At 38.7% G+C, this 22,500-nt stretch overlaps 1 protein-coding gene across 3 annotated transcripts in view; it reads left to right on the top strand.

The window, feature by feature from the left end:
* The window catches only part of LOC123513199 (neural cell adhesion molecule 2-like), a 167,826-nt gene that overhangs the window by 94,007 nt on the left and 51,319 nt on the right, over positions 1 to 22,500 (top strand). For all 3 annotated transcript variants that reach the window (XM_045270183.1, XM_045270184.1, XM_045270181.1), the window contains exon 3: positions 5,060 to 5,195. In XM_045270183.1, coding sequence (XP_045126118.1) covers positions 5,060 to 5,195 — 136 coding nt within the window. The remainder of the gene's footprint in view (positions 1 to 5,059; positions 5,196 to 22,500) is intronic.

The following is a 22,500-nucleotide window of genomic DNA, read 5'->3' as shown; positions in this document are numbered from 1 at the left end:
ATTGTTAAAAATGGTGATAATCCTAAGAAGAATTACAATAAAAACAACACCAATAATGAAATAATGATGATATTATTTTTTTCAGCATCTTTAGCCTTTAGAAATCCGGGAAGGGAAGGCAGGGAAATGTCGAATTGGGAACGTATATAACAACGCAACGTCTTTCCACCTTAATGATTATATTAGTCTTTGGAAGGACGAATCGTAATAATAAGCATCCTCCTCTGGTAAGAAGAGAAAATCCTCAACATGACGGGAAATTTAAGGTAAATAATTATTTTAACCCCTTCAGTACTGGGACGCATTTTTACCTTGAATTTTGTATGTGATTAGATTATTTTAGTTACATTAGGAAAGATCTATGGAGGTCAGAAGATTAATGGCTAGTCTTCACTATTTCAATCTCCCACATAAGTTTTTGTAGCCGTATAAAATCACTAAATGAATATAAAAGCGTGTCGTGGTACTGAAGGGGTTGAATATTGCAATTAAAGAGGGTGTCATTTTTGTTCTATTTATTGCATTGAATTTTTTCTTTCTTCTTTTTCGTGATATTTTTTCTTTTTTTCTTTCTTAGTGCTCTCTCTTCTTCCTCCTTTTCCTTTCAGTCTTATTATATATATATATATATATATATATATATATATATATATATATATATATATATATATATATATATATATATATTATATTTATTCTTAATTCTTCCTTCTCTCCCTCTTTCTTCTTTTTTCTTATATCTTTCCTTCCAATTTCTCTCCCATTTCCTCTCTTTGTTTCTTCCTCTTATCCTTCTTTCTTGGCTTTTCCTTTCTCCGCCTCGTTTCGTTATCTATCCCTGCTGCCTCGCCTTCCTATCACTTTTTCCTTTATCGTATTTCTTTCTTTTCTATTTCCTTTTTACTTCTGTTGTGCTAGACCCATTTCTCATATTGTCTCATTTCTTTTTCTTCATTTTCTTTATCGTGTATTGCATATATTCGCTCTTTCAACCTCTTTTATTTTTTTTCCTTATCTTTCTCTTCTCTCATTGCAATCACTTTTTATTTCTTTTTTAAACTTATTTCTTTTCGATCTAACCTTGCAAATCTTTCTTTTTCCTCTCTTTCCTTCTCTCACTTATATATTATTTATTCTTCTATTCACATCTTCCAATTCCTCTTCACATTCTATTTTTCTATTCTTTATCATTGCCATGTCTTATCCCTTCTTGCAATCCCACCTTTTATTCTTCCTTTTACCTCTCTCTCTCTCTCACTTTCTCTCTCTCTCTCTCTCTCTCTCTCTCTCTCTCTCTCTCTCTCTCTCTCTCTCTCTCTCTCTCTCTCTCTCTCTCTCTCTCTCTCTCTCTCTCTCTCTCTCTCTCTCTCTCTGGTTCGCTCACGCACGCCATAATCGGCTCGCCAGCAGCACCATCACATGTATCGCCTAATTGCATCACTCGGAGCAAGCTAGATGTGAGCCTCGGCAGGTGAATATGGCGTGTTGTTGATCCTTTGTTCTGTTCTCTCTCTCTCTCTCTCTCTCTCTCTCTCTCTCTCTCTCTCTCTCTCTCTCTCTCTCTCTCTCTCTCTCTCTCTCTCTCTTCGGTAATAAAGGAATTTCCTCAAGCTGTCCCAAAGAAATTTATTCACATGCATCCATCAGATCTATCTATCTTGGTGTGTTCGTGTATCTATCTCATCTCGCATTAATAAGATCTCTCCTACGATGGCGAATAGGAATCCTGTCATCCAGAAGCCAATTATGAACTCTTAGTAATTATCTCTTGAAATAATAATGAAGCCGGATTATTCATCTCCAAGTCCCCGCATTTAATTATCCAAGTGGTTTTAACTCTTCGTATTCCCATGCTCCTCTTCCCTCACCTTCGTATTACAGGCACCTGACTTACTTACCTCCCTCTCTGCCTTCCCCACCCCCCACCGTTTCCCTCCCCTGCCTTTGCTCTCCTCATCTCTGCTCCCTGTCCACCTACCTACCTTTCTTCACTGTGCCTTGCTTCGCTCCCTTCTTCTCTTCCTCTTCCTCCTTTTCCTTCTCCTCCTCCTCCTGTTCCTCGTCCTTCCCTGCCACAAGGTATTACCCAGGGCTTCTATAATTTAATAATCTTATATTTTCCTCAGTGATATTATGCTTTCCATTTGAATGTGGGGTAATTGTTAGTGTGGTGACTTGCGATTACATGGTGAAAGCGTGTGTCAAGTTAGGCCACGATTAATTATATATTGAAGTGGGAAGATGTATGAATGCTTGACGTCACTGTGTGTGTGTGTGTGTGTGTTTGTGTGTGTATATGTGTGTGTGTGTGTGTGTGTGTGTGTGTGTGTGTGTGTGTGTGTGTGTGTGTGTGTGTGTGTGTGTCTAAGTGCTTCAACGTCATTGTGCAAAGCTAAGCGCTCGTATTTTTTGCAGCTGCTCCAAATCTTTGCCAGCGAAGCGTGCACCATCAATGTTCATGAGTGAGGCCCTGGAAAGGCTCGTGCGTGCGTGCGTGTGAGCGCGTGCGTGCTTGTTGTATATTTATGAAGGTGGGAGGGGTGGCTTTGGGGAGGTGGGGGAGGTCAAGGTGGTCATTTGGGATTGTTCTCTTTCTGGTGTGTATGTGTGTGTTTGTGTGTGTGTGTATAATTCACTGTTTGATCTGCTGCAGTCTCTGACGAGACAGCCAGACGTTACCCTACGGAACGAGCTCAGAGCTCATTATTTCCGATCTTCGGATAGGCCTGAGACCAGGCACACACCACACACCGGGACAACAAGGTCACAACTCCTCGATTTACATCCTGTACCTACTCACTGCTAGGTGAACAGGGGCTACACGTGAAAGGAGACACACCCAAATATCTCCACCCGGCCGGGGAATCGAACCCCGGTCCTCTGGGTTGTGAAGCCAGCGCTCTAACCACTGAGCTACCAGGCCGTGTGTGTGTGTGTGTGTGTGTGTGTGTGTGTGTGTGTGTGTGTGTGTGTGTGTGTGTGTGTGTGTGTGTGTGTTTTGGGAAAGCATAGTTCTACATATGTTTACAATTATCACACACACACACACACACACACACACACACACACACACACACACACACAGCTAGCTGAATTAATAACAACAATCTAGAACCTGCTCTGTCATTCCTTTTCTTCCTGCTCTTCTCCTGTCCCCCCGCACTTCCACCTCCTAACCTCCTGCTCTTCCAACCCCAATTCTTACCTATAGGAAGGGAGGGGTGAGTGGTGCAGCCAAATTATCTGGCCTAATTGAGTACTGGGTCGGCCTAGTAAGACGGGGAGCTGCCGTATTAACTAATCAAGCTAGGAGGAGCCCGCAGGTCCTCTCCTGCAGAGGTACAATGAGGGAGGAAGCGAGACAAGTGGGAAATCTATTCTGAGCCTCCTTCTGCCGGTGTTCATTGGGTCTTGTTACAGAAAATAATGATCACATGAGTTTATCCTTCCCTCTTGTTGCATTTATTTCATGTATCTGTCATATGTGTGTGTAATTATGGTAGCTACATATTTTAGTGTTTTTTTTTTTCTAAAGGCATATAGCAATTTCTTCTGTGAAAAATTTGGATCCTATTACAAGTCCACGTATTTTTTTCTCAGTATTGCAAGTAATACATGTAAGATAATATGTTTGTTTTTCATTCATTCATTTATTTATCTATTTGCTTTTTTTCTCTTAATGATTTTTAAGGTAAGCAAAAGAATATCTTCAATATATAATTAAGGCGTTGTTACAGAATACAATAACTGCATGATTTTTTGTACATCCACATTATACTGATCTTGTGTGTGTGTGTGTGTGTGTGTGTGTGTGTGTGTGTGTGTGTGTGTGTTTGTGTGTGTTTCACTGTTTGATCTGCTGCAGTCTCTGACGAGACAGCCAGACGTTACCCTACGGAACGAGCTCAGAGCTCATTATTTCCGATCTTCGGATAGGCCTGAGACCAGGCACACACCACACACCGGGACAACAAGGTCACAACTCGATTTACATCCCGTACCTACTCACTGCTAGGTGAACAGGGGCTACATGTGAAAGGAGACACACCCAAATATCTCCATCCGGCCGGGGAATGGAACCCCGGTCCTCTGGCTTGTGAGGCCAGCGCTCTAACCACTGAGCTACCGTGTGTGTGTGTGTGTGTGTGTGTGTGTGTGTGTGTGTGTGTGTGAGAGAGAGAGAGAGAGAGAGAGAGAGAGAGAGAGAGAGCGCATGTGTGTGCTTGTGGGTGTGTTTCATGTATTCTCCTGTCTTGATTTTTTTAAAGAAGGCTGGTATTGAATGAGAAATCTAGCTTAGAAAATGAATAAGATATGACTTTTTTTCATTGAGACACACATTATAAGACTCCCAAGTAGCGATTGTCAGCAGGGGTCTAATAATCTTATCGCTGTCTTCCTCATTCCACTAAGTCAGAAAGATTATTGTAATTATAGATTTCCACTCCCTCGCAGATATAATTTTTCTCCCTTCCTCCACCTTCCTTCGTGTCCCTCGAAAAGCCTTACCTTCTTAATCCCTCAGGAATATCCCTTATCAAAACTGGCTTTCTGAATGTAACTTTTCTCTCTTGAATGTGCTTGAACTCGCTTCTTCCAACATTAAGTGAACCGGTAGAGTGCAGGATTCACTATTTTCCTTTCGTTTTCTCTTGTAAATGAAGAAAAAGGATGAAATGCAGCGTTCATTGTTTTAGTATTTTCTTTATTTCTCTCGTGTAAATAAAAGAATGGTGGTATGTTGCCTGAATTTCTACATATGCCCTCTAAATGAAAAAGATGAAAAACAGCGCTCATTTTCCTTTTTCCCACTTCTGTAAACAAAAAAGGAAAATGAAATGTAGCGTTTTTTTCTCTGTTTCACATGTAAATAGTGCTGCATTCTTTTCCGCTCTCTTTTTCTCTCCTTCCTGTAAATTAAAAAGTGGAATCAGCGTTCATTTATTCACTCATTTCCTTATGCATGTGGAAAGGTGGAGTGCAGCGTTCATGTTTTATTTTCCGCTCTCAAATGAAAAAAAAAAACAACTTTCATTTTTTCTCTCTCCTTCTCCCGCAGCATCAACGGTGGTGGAGCAAGTAGAGGTTGTGGTTGGCAATAACCTGGAGCTTCCCTGTGATGTTATTCCCCCTATTGATGACCGCATGGCTGTCATTCTCTGGTACCGCGACAACCATCCGGACGCTATGTACACGTAAGTTATTTGTGTTATTACGTATTATTATTATTATTATTATTATTATTATTATTATTATTATTACTAGTGGTGGTGGTGATAATAGTAGTAGTTGTTGTTATTGTTGTTGTTGTATTGGTGTAGTAGTAGTAGTAGTAGTAGTAGTAGTAATAGTGTTAGTGTTAGTGGTAGTAGTAATAGTATTAGTAATAGTTATAGTATTTGTAGTAGTAGTAGTGACAGTGGTAGTAGTGATAATAATAATAATAGTAGTAGTTGCAGTAGTAGTAATAGTAATAGTAGTAGTAGCAGTAGTAGTAGTAGTAGTAGTAATAGTAGTAGTAGTAGTGGTAGTGGTAGTAGTAATAATAATAATCGTAATAATAATAGTGGTAGGCGGTGGCATAGTGGATAAGGTGGTGAGCGTGGGATCGGGCAGAGGTCCACGCGTAGGTTCGAATCCCACCACGTACAGCCTTAAAACACTTTGCCATTTGTCGAGTGGTTTAAACTTACCTACATGTCACCATGATACCCAGGTGGTTACACTCAAGATGAGCTTGGGCGGTGATATGGGCCCTAATATGGGTACCACTATAAATAAAATTGCCTGCGCCACTAATGGGCGGAAGCTGAACAGCGCTTCCCATACACTCTTCAAGTGTGCCTACAGGCGCTATAGGAGTTACCGTAAAAAAAAAAAAAAGTTGTGGTGGTGGTAGCTGTAGCATATCATGAACGTGTGTTCGTTTTCGGCGTCTTCCACTTGCGGGAACTATTACATTTTCGTCTAATTATACTTTCTTTTCTCTCATGCCATTATATGCCATTACCACACACCTTACCGCGAGCCCATCTTGAAGCTGCTGGACTTTTCTTTCTAAAACTGCGTTCGCTTGTGTATATATTCCAAGCTAATGGCATGGTTCTCCTCCCTTATCCGAGCGGTGCACCATTCCTGCAGACGAGGGCACCAAAATATCCTGACGGCGGAAACGATGCAGTTCGTTACGGGAGATGAACCGCTTCCTCTAGACCAAGATAGTGAAGCTCTCTGGTTCGATACGGTGAAGCGAAATGATCCCTGAAGACCCCGGCGAATGAATCAGCTTCGCGGGGAGTTTGGACGTAATGGAGAGGCCTCGCACAGGCATCAAGGTCTAGTGTCGGTCTTCGAGGCGTAGTGGAGGCGATAGAGGAGGATGGGAGGCAATAAAAGTAGTAGGAAGTGGGCGCTCCCCCATGGGAATATGGAAGTGTCGCCATCTATTGAAGAGACGCACGGGTGTTCTCCGGCAAGAGTGGTGTGTAGGTGTTAATGTCACCTGCACTTAAATCCATGCGACGTGGGTTGGAGGGCGTGGGGCGTGATGCATCATGAGTATAGGGCGTGTCTGGGATTTAAAGGGAATGTGGGGTTATGTTTCCCGCTCAATTCAGGAATCTCGGGAGCAATGAGAGCCATGAGGTGACAGGGAGGCTAGCAGGCACAGGTTTCCAAGACCACTTCTCTGGTGGATGACTTAAACCTGATGTGCTGGTTACTTCCTCTCTGACATCAAAGTTGTAGTTACTTATGAAAGTGTTTGGTGGGTATCAGTTTTGAATAAATATCGGTTGAAATGTGTTTTGGTATTAGAGAAACTTAGTAAAATTAATGTTTTTTCTCAGCTTGCAGGAGAAATTAATTTTTGTTATACATCGCTGTGAATCACACAGTGAGTAATGAGTCACATGTAAATTATATGGCGATATTCATCCAAGAAGCACCAAACTGTATCACTTCAGCAAGTTTTCTGCAACAGTCAGTAGTGCTGTTACTCTCCTCACTCTCGCGGCAGTTCCAGGAAACCATTGACCTGGAAAACAAGCGCTGATGTTAACTATTTTCCAAAGTTAGGACATGTTTATTCCTTTTTACTCACCATCTCCCGCTTATGTTTCCTCCACTTGCTTTTCTTTTTTCTTTGTTTTCTATATTATGTTTTGTCTTTCCTTCTCTTTTGTTATGTGTGCGTTCCTTCATAATCTGTTCACTGTTAATCTGTCAATATGTTTGTCTACCTGTCATTACTTTCGTTTTCTCTTGGTGTCTTTTTTTCCGTGTTAGTCTACCTCAGAGGTCACCAAACAACTGCCCGTTTGCCGAATCCTGCCCGCCACGTCAGTTCATCAGGCTCGCCGACGGTATTCTAATAATGCTTGATAAAACATATGGAAAACGAGACGTGGTGATACATTTTAAGTTTGATTATTTGAGTATTATCTGTAGAATACTAAGACATCTTGACGCGTGCAGAGACCTCCTGACTGCATGGTGTCTTAAATTTTATCATTTTTCATTTTGAATTATTGTATCTAGATTTCCTTGTTTATCGTAATGTTTGATCATTTCATGTCGTCCCAAGCATGCGACCCGCGCTCGTCATTCTTTCAGCGTCAAGCCCACTGTGGGAAAAGTCTGATCTACCTGATAGTTATCTTATATTTAACTGTCTGTCTGTCTGTCTTCTATGTATATTTGTCTGTCTTTCATGTATGTATCTCCTTTTTTATCTCTCTCTCTCTCTCTCTCTCTCTCTCTCTCTCTCTCTCTCTCTCTCTCTCTCTCTCTCTCTCTCTCTCTCTCTCTCATAATGACTGAGCCAATCTCAGTTTACAGTGTGATTATCCCATAAAAACTCCATCGTGATGTGAACCTCCTCTGAGATGTTTTTTTTTCATCCCCAAAGGATTGTTTACGAGGAAAGCGGATGACCAGTAATTGATTCTTGCCTCCGAGTTAAAAGGAAGAAAGTCTCTCTCTCTCTCTCTCTCTCTCTCTCTCTCTCTCTCTCTCTCTCTCTCTCTCTCTCTCTCTCTCTCTCTCTCTCTCTCTCTCTCTCTCTCTCTCTCTCTCTCTCTCTCTCTCTCTCTCTCTCTCTCTCTCTCTCTCTCTCAGTACGAAAAAGAAAGCACCAATATGAAGCTCAATAGCAATGCATGTCTGGTTTGTCCTGTGACGTGTAAAAATTGTAAAGTTAAAGTTCTGTTAAAGGGTAATGAAGATTATTCGTGTATACGGTGAGAGTCAGCTAGTGTAAATGAAAAGTAGAAGTGTCGAAAAAATAACGAAAGACGATTATATTTTCTTCTGCCGCGGCAAAAAGTTCAAGCTACAAGCAAGGGATTCAACTTGCTTCTGGAACAGTTGCCCACCAGCCGTCAAAAAACACAACACTCCACTTCAGACACCTTCTTGTCACACTACCGCTTTCCTGTACAGTATATGAATTCACTAAGTTGAGAGGAACATCCAAACAAGGAACCAGAGATAGCCGCAACGAAGCTACATTCACGAGTAACTTCTAAATCACAACAAGTGATTGATTTTAGAACAGCTAGTGGCTCTGACATACTATCAAGCCGCCACCGTTCCCCTTTCACCGAATTACATTTATTATATATATATATATATATATATATATATATATATATATATATATATATATATATATATATATATATATATTATAAAATAATAATGAAACATATAATATTATTATTTGTGATAAAGATAAAAATAGCGATGATAATGTGTTTTAATAATTTGTGAATTTTTGAAATCGAGTTGACATTTAATCAAATGATTTCACATATTTAACGTGAATGTTGGAGTATCTGTTTGATGTTTTGTGATCTTTTCATGTGGTGAGGAAAGCTGAAAATGTAATAATTAAAGTATCTCTCTCTCTCTCTCTCTCTCTCTCTCTCTCTCTCTCTCTCTCTCTCTCTCTCTCTCTCTCTCTCTCTCTCTCTCTCTCTCTCTCTCTCTCTCTCTCTCTCTCTCTCTCTCTCTCTCTCTCTCTCTCTCTCTCTCTCTCTCTTTGCATCACGCCTGATAAATCAATATATCAACAAACAAATAACACGTTTAAAGGTCCACTCTCACTATCAATTTAATGGTAATTGTATCGTAGCGGAGTGGAAGGGGAAAATTATTAACTGTTTTAATATCCGATCTGTACTATTATTTTTCATTAGTAAGATATAGAATCATTAATATTCCAACATTTTAGAGAGAAAAGTGTCACAAATGCATATTAAAATTACCATTCCTACTTAAGTATGAAACATGCATCTTTAATCTATATTTGTATGAGAGGATCTGAGTATTTCCTTACTATTACCTACTAAAAAATAAAACTCCTACAAGAGTATCACGGACATTAGTAATACCCTTTGTCAGTTTTAAGATCCGTGAATTATTTTTAGCTAAACTGAATCATTTCCCTTTGATATTTGACACATGGTTGATTTTCTTCCACGCTTTTGTTTCGTCTCGCATTCCCAATGTTTCCTTCTTTCATCTTTGTGATCTCCCTCTCGTCTTTGTCTCTCGCCAACTTCGCCTCAGCGCCTTTCTCTAATCCTTCCATTCCTCCTCACTTCCTTGCTTGGTTTTCGTATATCTTCGTTTGCCAATTTCAAATTGTATAGCTTGCAAGGAATATTTTCCACCATTCGTGCGTACTTTATCACTCTCGTCTCTGTCAGTTTGCTTGTTAACGTGTGTGTGTGTGTGTGTGTGTGTGTGTGTGTGTGTGTGTGTGTGTGTGTGTGTGTGTGTGTGTGTGTGTCTTGATAGATGACTTAAATGTCCGTTTTTTTAGCTTCTTTTCTTTGTACGAGTATTTTTGTGTTTTCTGTCTTACTGTCCTTCTTTTCCCACATAATCATCTTTCTTTCTATCTGTCTATATTTATTTGTTTTTCTGTCTGTCTGTCTTTCTGTGTCTCTCGTTGGCTGTTTATCTCTGTCTGGCTGTCTGTCTGTCTGTCTCTCTATCTGTCTGTCTGTCATTATCTCTCTCTCTCTCTCTCTCTCTCTCTCTCTCTCTCTCTCTCTCTCTCTCTCTCTCTCTCTCTCTCTCTCTCTCTCTCTCTCTCTCTCTCTCTCTCTCTCTCTCTCTCTCATGCATACATATCATCCACATCTGGCTGTCTTGTTTACCTCTTCTCATCTCATCTTCAAGCATCTCGCCAGTAGGAGGGGGGAGCAGCATCGCATGTCGCACACTTTTCTCTTCCCCTGTATCCGTCTGGCTTTCCATCTGTATACAATTTATCTCTTTCCCCTTTAGTCTTCTTATTTACTTATCCCTTATATATGCTTTTATTTTTTTTTTTTATCTTTTAATCGCATTCATCTTTCTCTTCATCCACTTTTCACTGATGTTTTTCTTTTCTTTTGTTTTCTTTTATGTTTCCATGCCCTGTATTAATGTTTTTTTTCCTTCATTCCTTCCTCTCTGTAGAATAGTTTAAGTTTTCATTATTACGTCTTTTTGTTTATTATTTTTTATGTAAGAGAGTAAGACTGGCCAAGGGCAACAAAAAATAAAGAAAAAAAGGCCCACTTATTTGACATTCTCCTTACAGAGCCTATAGAATTAGGCAAGGGATAGAGACAAATGTCTTCAAACCTTGTCTATTGCGTAATCAACTATTTTTTCAAGGGTGTGTTTATTTCCCTTTTCTCCTCTTCCTATTATTTTATTTCTATTTCCTTCCTTAGAAAATTCATTTCCTCTCTCTTTTCCTTTTTCCTTTTTCATCATCTTCATCTTTTTAATTTATTTTTCAATGCATTAATTATCATTTTCTTTTTTGTTCATCTTTAGTCATCTCCATTTCATTCTTGGTGCAGTAATTCATTTTCTTCCTTTTAAATCATCCTTACACTTCATAATTTCTTCCTCGGTGTATTAATTTTCTTCTTCCTTTTATGTTCCTCCTTTCATCTTCCATTTCTTCTTATGTGCAGTTATTTTTTTCTGTTATTTTTTCTTTCCTTGTCTAGCCATGCACTGTTTTTGATTCTTCCTCGGTGCATTCACTAACCTCTTTTCCGTTCGCTCTCCTTCCTTCTATCTTTTCATTTCCTTCTAGATCCGTTGAATTCAGCTTTCTTCCCCTTTTGTCCTCATAATTCACCTTTTCATTTCACGTACGATTCTTCACCTATCTGTATCTTGATTTGTTGTTATTTCTTGCGGCGATAAATTCCTTTGTCTCTCTCTCTCACATGTCCCTCGTACATTGTCTTCATTCATCCTTATGTATTTCCATCTGTCCCTTTATTTTATTCATCCTTTCCTGCGTATTTCTAGCCTTCGTGTCTCCTCTTTGCATGCCTTTCCCTCATTCCTTTGCTCTTCCATTCTGTTAAATTTATGCATATTTCTTAATTATTCCTCTCTCCACTGCTCTCTCGGTGCAAGTTCGAGTGGAATTGCTTTGAAGCTGCATTCTAGTCTTAATTATATTTTATGTGTTTTAATTCTGTTTTGAGCAAAATTTGTTATAAAGTTTGTTTCATAGATTGATTTATTCAATTTAGCTTTGTTTACTTCAATTGATATATTTTCAGTGAGAAATGTAAATGTATAATTATGTTTTCATGTTCTTTTTTCCACTTTACCTGTGAAGTATATTTTTTTTCTTTTTCTATTACGTTATTAGTGATATAACATGCTTGTCAGCGAAAAGCATCAATGGTCACAATGACTTCTTTCCCCGTCTCCCCCTCCCCGCATCTCTCTCTCTCTCTCTCTCTCTCTCTCTCTCTCTCTCTCTCTCTCTCTCTCTCTCTCTCTCTCTCTCTCTCTCTCTCTCTCTCTCTCTCTCTCTCTCTCTCTCTCTCTCTCTCTTAAGCCAACTTTCTTAGCATTTATAGAGCCTGGCAGGCGAGTGAACTTTCAAGTCTCGCTAACTCAGGCTAGCCGGCCACCAAAAAAGAGGAAACTTGCCCTTGAGAAGGATAAACTTGGTTTCTGGCAAAAGCGAGAGAATGGTGGACTGGCAAATCCTGTTTCCTCTTTGTGGAGCATTTTCCTTTGACGCAAGAACGTAATTTGGTTGCGATGTTGACATGCCATTTGTTTTCACGCTTAACTTATAGCTCAAGCAGAAATGCCTTCACTTTCTGACGTAAGAGAAACTATAGAATGAATAATGGTTGATACGGTGAACTAATCATCTAAGACATGTTCGCGCCATCTATATACTATGTTATTCATTTGTATGTTGCAATAGAATGCTATGATACATAATTTGGATGCCGTAATTTATAAAAGTCTGAATCACTAGGACTGTGCGAGGGCCGATAGTTTATTTTGTTGTGATTGACAGTTGCCTGTGTGCCTGATGCAGGGCTGCTACGCGGAGGGCATGCAGGAAAGTCAGGGATAAATAAAGTATTGCACACCTGCTGCTGGTGTTATTCATGATTGATTGCCTGCGTCCCTGATCTTTTCCACAAACACTTATTCATGTTTGCGTTTCTTTTCCATGCCTTTTCTGCTTATTCTTCATTCCATGTCCTCACGTCATTTATGTCATCTGTGTGTGTGTGTGTGTGTGTGTGTGTGTGTGTGTGTGTGTGTGTGTGTGTGTGTGTGTGTGTGTGTGTGTGTGTGTGTGTGTGTGTGTGTGTGTGTGTGTATGAGTTATCAACTAAGCTATAAAAAAAAGTCTGTGTTATGCAGTGTAAAGTATTTTTTGCTTTCAGTTTAAAGTGCTGAGTAGTCAGAGTGGCGTCCTGCATTATCATTTTTGTCTTGCTTTTATAGTTTTGCAGGTAGTCAGGATTTTTTTTTTTCTGCCGTGTCTCTGCTGAAATTATAACCCAAATGTTGAAAGTAAAAAATAACAGCAAAGTTTTCAGCACTTCCGGATAAAACGGGGACTATGAAGAGAAAGGTTTCGTTTTTTCTTTCTCGAACTACCAGAGAGAGAAAACTATTTTAATTTGCACACGGGAAATGTGCACTCTTAATGCAGATTTAAGTTTAACGAAGTTCAATTGCACGCGTATATAATATCTCCGATGAGTTAAAAATGTTAGTGGAATCCTAAAAGTGTACGTATTAACGAATGAATCTTTTTTTTAAAGTCACAGTGCACAAAGCTTTATCTCTAATGCATCCTTGTTAACGAAACACCTATAAAAATTTAAGTTTTTCCATAAATTACCAGAATATATGAATTCATTCTTACCATGTACACAAATTTCCTTTTTTTTGTTGGAAAGAGTTCGTATTTTTTTTCATTTCCTGAATGAGTCAAAGGGAATCATTCTGTTTACGTTTCTCTTATCTTGTATGCCTCCCTGGACTTAGTGATGCACAGGAAAGCTGGAAGAGTCTAAGTAGATCCGTAACTATAAACTCTCCCGATCGCAGCTGAGAATGAGTTCCTGTAGTTTATTACCTAGAACGTGTGAACCAGCATGGATGAGGAGCAGTATTAGATGGGGGAAGCATGGAAGGGAAGGCATCTGTCATCTAGGCGAGAGGGGGCGATCAATAGTGCGTTAAAGGAGTCTTTCAAGGTCAGGGAGAAGTCTGTCTTAGCCACGCAAAATGGAGCATGGTATGGGTGGAGGGTAGAGGAGGCCGCGTGGGTAGTGAGACTCACTTTACAAGGATCTCATGTGTCATGAGAGAGAGAGAGAGAGAGAGAGAGAGAGAGAGAGAGAGAGAGAGAGAGAGAAGAGAACCAACCTTCATATATCTTCCTACATAACTCCGGAAAAGCTCAGCCAAACCTCGGCTTTCCGGAGGATAAATCTAGTCTCAGGTGCATCAGGGCCAATCAGGCGTGCCACAGATGGATCCGTAGTGCAGCGGACCGTACCTACATAACGAGTGCCGCAGAAACCTCGAGGGGAAGGGACGGCGAGCGCGCGCACACACACACACACACACACACACACACACACACACACACACACCAAGTTGCCCCTAAGCGTTGTGTGTCCATCAGGCCATATGGTGGAAAGTGTTCAAGATGCAGTTCTTCAAGTCTATGTTTTCACGGTAGAGAACTGATCAAAATAGTAGCTCACTATTGTCAGGATAGGTAGAGGCGCTCTCGTGTGCCATTAAGCTTAAATGAAATTTTTGTTGACCTCTTCAACTTTCACTTTTGTTCTTATTAATTAAGAACAAAGCAAAATTGTGTTCAGATGGATGAGCATTATACGTATGATTGACCCAGCCCTGCTTACATTAGTCCGATAGTTAGGCAGTTCACAAGCATGTCTAGATATACGAAATTCACGCCATATGATAACACAACTCTTTTATGTTTATTTGATATGGGTTTCATTATGGTGGATGTTAGGGAAACATGAAAAAGTGTCTTACTTATGGTTTCCTTATAACTCTCCTGTTTATTTAGTTGGAAATTTGTGTGTCATTAATGAACTCACATGTGCTTAGGAGAGCATGTCAGATTTGGATTTACAGTGCTCATGTATGAGTTTCATATCAACTTACGAACTATTTAGCTAATCTAGCTAAAGTTTCATAAGTATTATATGTCAACAGTGCTTACATGAATGAACATACGAAATTCAGCTTCCGTTTTTGTATGCGGAAATCACTGAATAAAACTGGACAGAAATGTTCTTAGTTTTCTGCATATTTAGTACAAGTTTGATCTCATTGAAAAGGGAGACGCTCCACTAAAGACAAAATAAAATTTTGTTTGAAAATATTCATAGAACAGAACCTCGTCTTTAGTAAGAACTTCGTTTAATTAAAGAGAGGTGATTTGAGTGTCTTATTATATATACCTAAATGTCTCGCTTTTAACAAAATTGTTGTTTTGAATATTTTTACGTTTAATGTTTACAAGCATATTATTATGTGATACGATTTCTCAAGCTTCTGAAGGACACTACAATGTTCCTGTGATAAAAAGAAATGTTTCCTACGAGTGATAAAAGAGGATGCAAGCATTCACAAATGTTTATTGATAAACATCAAGTACGAGAGGACACATACCTTTGCACGCAGAAGTAAATGTTCTATCGATTGTAACAAAGAATATACTCCAAAAAATGCTTATAGGTTTGATGAATTGAAGTTGACAAAGCATTGTCTGAAATTCACTGTAGCTAGTCTACAGTGCGTATGCACAGAACATATACATACATACATACTTATACATATATATAATACAGATCCAAACCAGCTTCTCAAAAATGCCAATGGTAAATGTTGGCAATACATTATGCATTTATGTGATTACTTGCCTACATATGTGTACAAAGAATATATACTGATAATAGAATAATGATAATAAAGAGGGTAAGAAGGATGATAGCAGCAGTGAGCTAACGAGGCTGTGCGAAATATTGAGTAATGATATGTTTTTTTTTTCTTTAAAGGAGCTTAAAGAGTGTTGTGATTTAGTATGATGTAGGAGTGAGTTCCACACCTTAGGGCCGAATTAAGACAGAGAATGTTGGAAAATTGTTGTATTGTGTAGTGAGATGTGAAGGTGAACACTGTTACGAGAGGGATACTCGTTTTGTGCTCGTAAGGTTGCATTGTGATATTTGTACATGTAGTACATGCCGATTTGTAGTTTTTTTATATCAAATAATTTCAAAATATTTGTTTCCCTGAATAAGGGATGTGTGTGAGCAAAGAAATCACTGCTTGTTATAATCCTAACGAGTTTTTCTTTTGTCTAATAAGAGTAGTAATTGTGTTGGGTAGATATTACACCACACATGTACAGTAAAACAAATGAGGTAGAAGATGAACATTATATTAGATCTTTAGTACATATGGTGGCATGGCGTCTCTAACTTCATGCAGAAGCGATACAACTCTAGATAATTTAAGTAGTAAATTCTGTGTATAGGGTTTAAATGTCATGCTGTTATCAAACGTTATCCCTAACAGAGTGTGTTGGTTTGTTTACGTCATAATTGTGTCATGGAATACCAGAGGTGGAAGTTTCTTAACTTGCTTATTTGTAAATAACATATGGCATGTTTTTTTTTTTTTTTTTTTAGGTTAACAGTTAATTGGTTACTAATGCACCACTTATAAACATTTTAAGTTCATTATTTGTTGTGTGTATGGTGTATTTTTATCACTTCGTGACACATGTAATGTAGAATCATCAGCAAATAGTACCGTTTTATATTTAGTAAATATGTGGCCTAGATCATTAATGTAAATGAGGAACAAGACCCTACCCAAGACACTACCTTGAGGCACACCGTATTCAATAGGATGTAGCAACGAAACACCATTCTGAAATTCAATTGACTTAAATCTGACAGATAATCTCTGAACCATTCATGTATAATGTCATTAAAACGTCAGCAAAAATATAGCAATGTAATTTTAGTTTTTTTTTTTTTTCTAAGAATGTTAAATCACTGGTAGTGTTGCACGTAATTACGAAGGATTAAAGTGAGTGTGATGAAGAAAACGTAAGTTGATTGGCGCGTTGCAGATTTAAAAAAAAATAAATAAATAAAATAAAACATTATATATATATATATATATATGCAATTCGTTCTGAAAATATACATAATTATTTAGAAGGAAGTTAGATGTACTAAGTTATATGAAAGAAATGTTGTTTCGCCCATAGTGTACATCAAAATGAAATTTGGAAATAGTTTAATGTGAAGAGATAGTGCACATCCTACATTAATGAATTTTACCTTCAGTAAATATTGTTAAAAGACCGAAGGATAGCATTATAGTGTATACCAATGGTTATTTATTAGGGAGAAGATTTCCATAAATGTTATGAAAGGCACATGGCGAAAGTTAGCTCTTGAGTAATGCAGGTATGTAAATAAAAGGGAAAAGTGTGTATCTTTGAATGAAGTGATAAATTCTGCACGCTTCAAGAAAATATATAACAAAGGCAGTTGATGCAGATAAGGTTTATATAAATTGGATTTAAAAAGAATAAATATGAAGACAAGACGCCACAGAGAACGTAGACAATGGGAGATGATAAAATTATGTTCTTTATGATGATGCAGAGAATATATTTGAACTCATCTTGGATTTTAAAGATGCATGCCCACTGATACCATGTGTAGAGGAATTCTGGGAAGAAAGTAACACATACTCTCTTATCACAATAAAATGTTCCTTAAAGATTATCTTAAACACTCATATCTATCTCCATAACTTTAACAATGCTAAGTAAACTACCTAACTATGTGTGTGTGTGTGTGTGTGTGTGTGTGTGTGTGTGTATATATATATATATATATATATATATATATATATATATATATATATATATATATATATATATATATATATATATATATATATATATATATATATATATATATATATATATATGCAGCTAATGGTTGAGTGTGATATCACCCTTGCCTATCTGCTCATGATATACACCAGATACTGAACACCGGCTTTACTTGTATGTTTAATCCTAACCATTCCAAACATCACACAATTTATATCACCCGTTATAATTACCCAGTCTGAGTTTCACTTTCTCAGAAAACAAATCGCAATGAAAATTATTAATCTACAAATACATATATGAGCCTGTTTTCTCTCTCTAACCGTAATCCGTAATGGTTCGGAGTGTCACAGAGATAAGTCTCCAGCATTCACGCCCGGAATAGAAAAATCTGATTTTGCGTCATATGTATTAAAAATACTGAGAATAACACACAAAAAAAGGAATTATCGGAAATAATTGTGAGTAAAACACATCCGATTTCATATAATTGCATAAATATAATTGATAAGGAAAATCTTCTTTTCCAAGAATAGCGATGATATCTTAAGTATTTTGACACAAATTTCTTCTTGCGACACATTTCACTGCGATGTTTTTGATCACTGGGGATATGAAACTCTAAATTGTTATAAGACAACATTTGGAATTGTTATAGTCTCACTTATTTTTTGCAAACTATAATATGAACCTTAAATCATCTTGGTGATCCTTTCCAGAATCCCGTAAACCTTTACACCGTCGCAGGACTGTAGAAAATGAGAGTTGAAGATTTATTCATTCTTTGATCTTTCTCTTTACGGACGATGGCAGGCTGGCGGTAATGGTGACAATGATCGTGGTGAAAATAAAGGAATAACTTCAGTAATGACTGAGAATGAATTGGAAAAGCCTTATGGTTTGTGAAACATCTTGCTAAATGGAAAGGGAAGGGGTAGCCAAGTGAAGTCGGACAGTGTGCGAGTTGGATAAAAGGAAGCTGTCGATCTGAGTGCAACAAACAAAAATGGAAAATGACAGGTAAAAAACAAGGGATGTATAGATGTACAGTGGATGGGGCGCTGTGTCAGTGGCTTAACAAACCAAACGTTATCAAAGAGAGGAGTGGAGAGTGGCCAACGTATGTTTTGTTACATGTTGTTGACTGTCAAACGAAAGGCGTGAATGGAAAATAAATGTATAAAGAAATTATAATAAAAAAAGCCACCACCATCCCCGCCACCTTCACCACCACTAATATTACTATTGTTACCACCACCATCATTACTACTACTATTACTACTACCAACACAGCCACTACTAATACTACTCCTACTATTACAGGAACACTACATAATGCTATTGTTATACACTATCAATCCAACACACCAACCAAAGAACTCACCCAACATGGTAAACTAAAACGTAACACGAGACAACGAAGCGAAATGAAAAAAATAAATAAATAAAATCACGAAAGACACCCACCACATCACAGAAAAGCATTACCAGAACAAACACGCCCTTCTCACTTTCACATCCGTCACTTACTGTCAGCCAAGTATCTCTCCTCCATTCTCCTCCAGGGCTTGAGGATCAGTTAGTAAAAAAATGTGGTGTGTTTTATATACAGAGAAACCTCCATGGATTAAACTATTCCCCTTGTTTAATATAGTATCATTAGCGATGCAGCGCCCTCGAGTTCAGGTGAAAGGACTCCTCGTACTGCCCGGGTGATAAACGTGCACTGTGACATTCGTGGCGGTTCACATTTTCACAGAAGCTTGCGACTAATTTGGCTGAGTTGGCGAAAAGGATTGTGAAGTATTTATTCGATTATGTAAGTCGGAATGTAGGATTACATAACCTCTACTGCTATCTCTCTCTCTCTCTCTCTCTCTCTCTCTCTCTCTCTCTCTCTCTCTCTCTCTCTCTCTCTCTCTCTCTCTCTCTCTGTGTGTGTGTGTGTGTGTGTGTGTGTTTGTTTGTTTGTTTGTTTGTGTGTGTGTGTGTGTGTGTGTGTGTGTGTGTGTGTGTGTGTGTGTGTGTGTGTGTGTGTGTGTGTGTGTGTGTGTGTGTGTTACAGTACACACACACACACACACACACACACACACACACACACACACACACACACACACACACACACACACACACACACATGGGATAGCGGATTCCTGCATTTCTCATTAAGTTTGTCCTTTCACGTTAGTGAAACCGTCAGGTTAATTTCACTAAACGTAACCTCCAGATGGTTGCGTTATCGGAATAAAAAAGATTTACATATAATTAATTAATTTCGTTAATGTTAGAGTTACGGGATTTGGTGCCGTTGATATGGCAACATTTGTGGTGTCACAGCGTGGTGATGTGTCAGTGTGATGCTAGGTATTGCTTTTTTTTTTTTTTCTATTATTCTTGTGGGCAGAATATTGATTTTATAATATTATTCTTTTTTTGTGACGCTGGTGTATCTTGTTTATGGTGATACCTAAATGAGATGATTTTACCCACGCATAGCAAAGGGAGGACAGGTACTTTGCAAACACGACGGTTATCAGGTACTTCACAGGTGATGGGGTGGGGCTGGAGAGGGCAGTGGTGGTCTGGTGCGGTGCATTGTGTAGCAGTATAGCGTGGCGCGATGTTGTCGTGTCCATATTTCACTTCCCTGGTGTGATGGGCTGCCAGTGTGACGTGTGACCTTGCAGCTTGCGAGAATATTTACTAGTCGCTTTAGTATTTACCTTCATGGAATCCCTCCCTGTCTGCGTGTGTGTGTGTGTGTGTGTGTGTGTGTGTGTGTGTGTGTGTGTGTGAGAGAGTGTGTGTGTTGTCACAGTCCAGCACACTTAACGGAATGGGTTTGGCGTGTCCCGAGCGCGTCTGGGTGGACGTTAGTGCCTCATACCTCAGCGTGAGTTATTACCGCCCAAACTAAACTCACCTGGCGTCGAATCGCACCTGAAACCTCCGCCCTTCCATTCCCATACGTCAACGCGAGTCTATGTCACCTTCACACACCTCTCAGCAATAAACTCTCCTGCGGATTGAAAAGAAATGAAACCTTACTTTTTAGCACCACCTCATTTCTCCAGCACGATCTAACATATGCCTGCTCTCTCTTCACTTCATATTAGCTACCTCTTCACACACTTTAGACAGAGCAATTTACTTATCAACACCTCACATTTCCAACATATTTGTACCTCATATAAAACATACCTGCTCTTTCTCAACCGGAAATGCACATACTCTGCCTCCACGCATTCCAGGCATAGCAGAAGCCTCATCCACACTCCATCGTGTCGCCTGCCCACTCCACATCAACCAGCATAATTCATTTAGCAATTTAATCTGGAGTCTAATTAAATGGTTTATTGCGAGAAACAAATTGTGATATATATATATATTCATTTCACTATTGCGCTCTCCCAACATTTCTCTGACTGCTTCCCTGGCCTGCCTGTGTGCCTGCTCGCTGCTGCTGCCGCTGTCCGCAGTAACTGTTCTCCTTTCTATTGTTGCTTAAAACTTTTGTTCTTGAAAGTAATTTTCTCTCGTAAGGACTTTTTTGAAATGTCATACAGAGAGAAAATCAACCGTGTTTTCACTGGTGATTTTCCATTTGATTGTGCACCATTCTTCTAAAAATATTACTTGTATCAAGAACATATCCTTTAAAAACACTAGAAACTACCACTAAAACCTGTTAAAAGGAAGAGAGACGACAAGAGAATGTTTCCAGAAAGAGGTTCTAAATCGGTGCTTCAGAAATCTACTGATGTTTTCTGTTCTCTTGATTTTCTTTTGCTGCGGAGTGTTGTATATCCTTTATTCTGGTGACCAAAAAATCTATCAATCAATAATTTCTTGTGCTAGAAATAAATTGTAATGCTTTCAGTCAGGAATTCCACTTCTACAGACTTACTTCACCTTTGAAAATAGTCCTTGCAATAAAATAAGGAGTAAGGCTTCATTGAGGTACCATTTCTTTTGTTTGCCTGAGTGCTTGATAAAAATGTTGCCTTGATTAATGACTAAAGTAATTTAAATAGTTGCATTTTTCTTATATTGTAGTCCGTCCTGTTATGATTATTAGTAATCATTTGTCATGTATTATTATGTTTTTTAATATATTCATGATCATTCACTTGGAAGTTATTTATGTTTACTTCCTAATAAGTAATCTTTTTTGGTTTCCCCTTCATATTACTCATTTAATGCATTCAGATGATGAATTGTACTGTTGTTACCTACGACACAATAATTCATTTACTTTCGTACCCTAAATGAAGCCCAACACTTCCTGGAATATACGTCATTTCCAGATGTCTGCTGATCATTCCCTTCACTCCTTGCTCTGTGGTGTCGGCAAAAATAAATAGACAAATAAACGAATAAAAAGATGAGTAAAAAAAATAATAAAAGTAAGAAATAAAAACAAACGTCAGGCACGCTCCTATTTTTTTTTTTTCGCAGTAAATCTTAAAATATTAAATTGAAGTATAAAATGAGGAAGTGATAAATAAAACTCAGTCATTGTGAACATATTTGAATTATTTGGCAAGGTTTGTCTAAACGCTTCGCACCTTTCCCGGCGCTCAAACATTAATGAAGTGAAGCTTTTTTATAGTCGGGCCATCATCGCGAGGCATAATCGGGTGTCGCTCCTTTGACTAGTGGATCGTGAAGCCTTTACCCACGCCCCTCCTACGCCCCCACCCCTTCCCTGCCTGACGTGTTCATTTACCCACGAAACCTGTGACCTCAATGTTGCCCTGTGCTGCTGTTTTCTATTTCATTATTTTTTTTCTATGTAGGAGCGACAGCAGGCCAATGGCAACAAAATATGGAAAATAAAAAGGCGCTCTATGTTGCCAGTTTTGTTATGTTACTGTTCTTGTTGTTTATGTTCCGGGTTTGACTTGTACAATATAGAAGTTGGTGTCCTTTTGTTCTCTTCTCTCTTCTTTTTTTTTTTTTTTTTCATTGTCGTCCTTTTCATTATCAGTGTTGACACCATCACCAATTGCTGTTGTTGTTTTTTTGTTGATATTGTTGTTGTACTCCTTATCCGCTGTTTTCTGCTCCTCCTCCTCCTCCTCCTCCTCCTCCTCCTCCTCCTCCTCCTCCTCCTCCTCCTCCTCCTCCTCCTCCTCCTCCTCCTCCTCCTCCTCCTCCTCCTCCTCCTCCTCCTCCTCCTCCTCCTCCTCCTCCTCCTCCTCATTCTTTTTTCTGCACAATACATATATGAATGT

The sequence above is a fragment of the Portunus trituberculatus genome, chromosome 35, assembly GCF_017591435.1.
Source record: "Portunus trituberculatus isolate SZX2019 chromosome 35, ASM1759143v1, whole genome shotgun sequence".
Classification (NCBI taxonomy): Eukaryota; Metazoa; Arthropoda; class Malacostraca; order Decapoda; family Portunidae; genus Portunus; species Portunus trituberculatus.
Note: the sequence above shows the minus strand (reverse complement) of the source record. Positions and strands in the feature narration are given on the sequence as shown.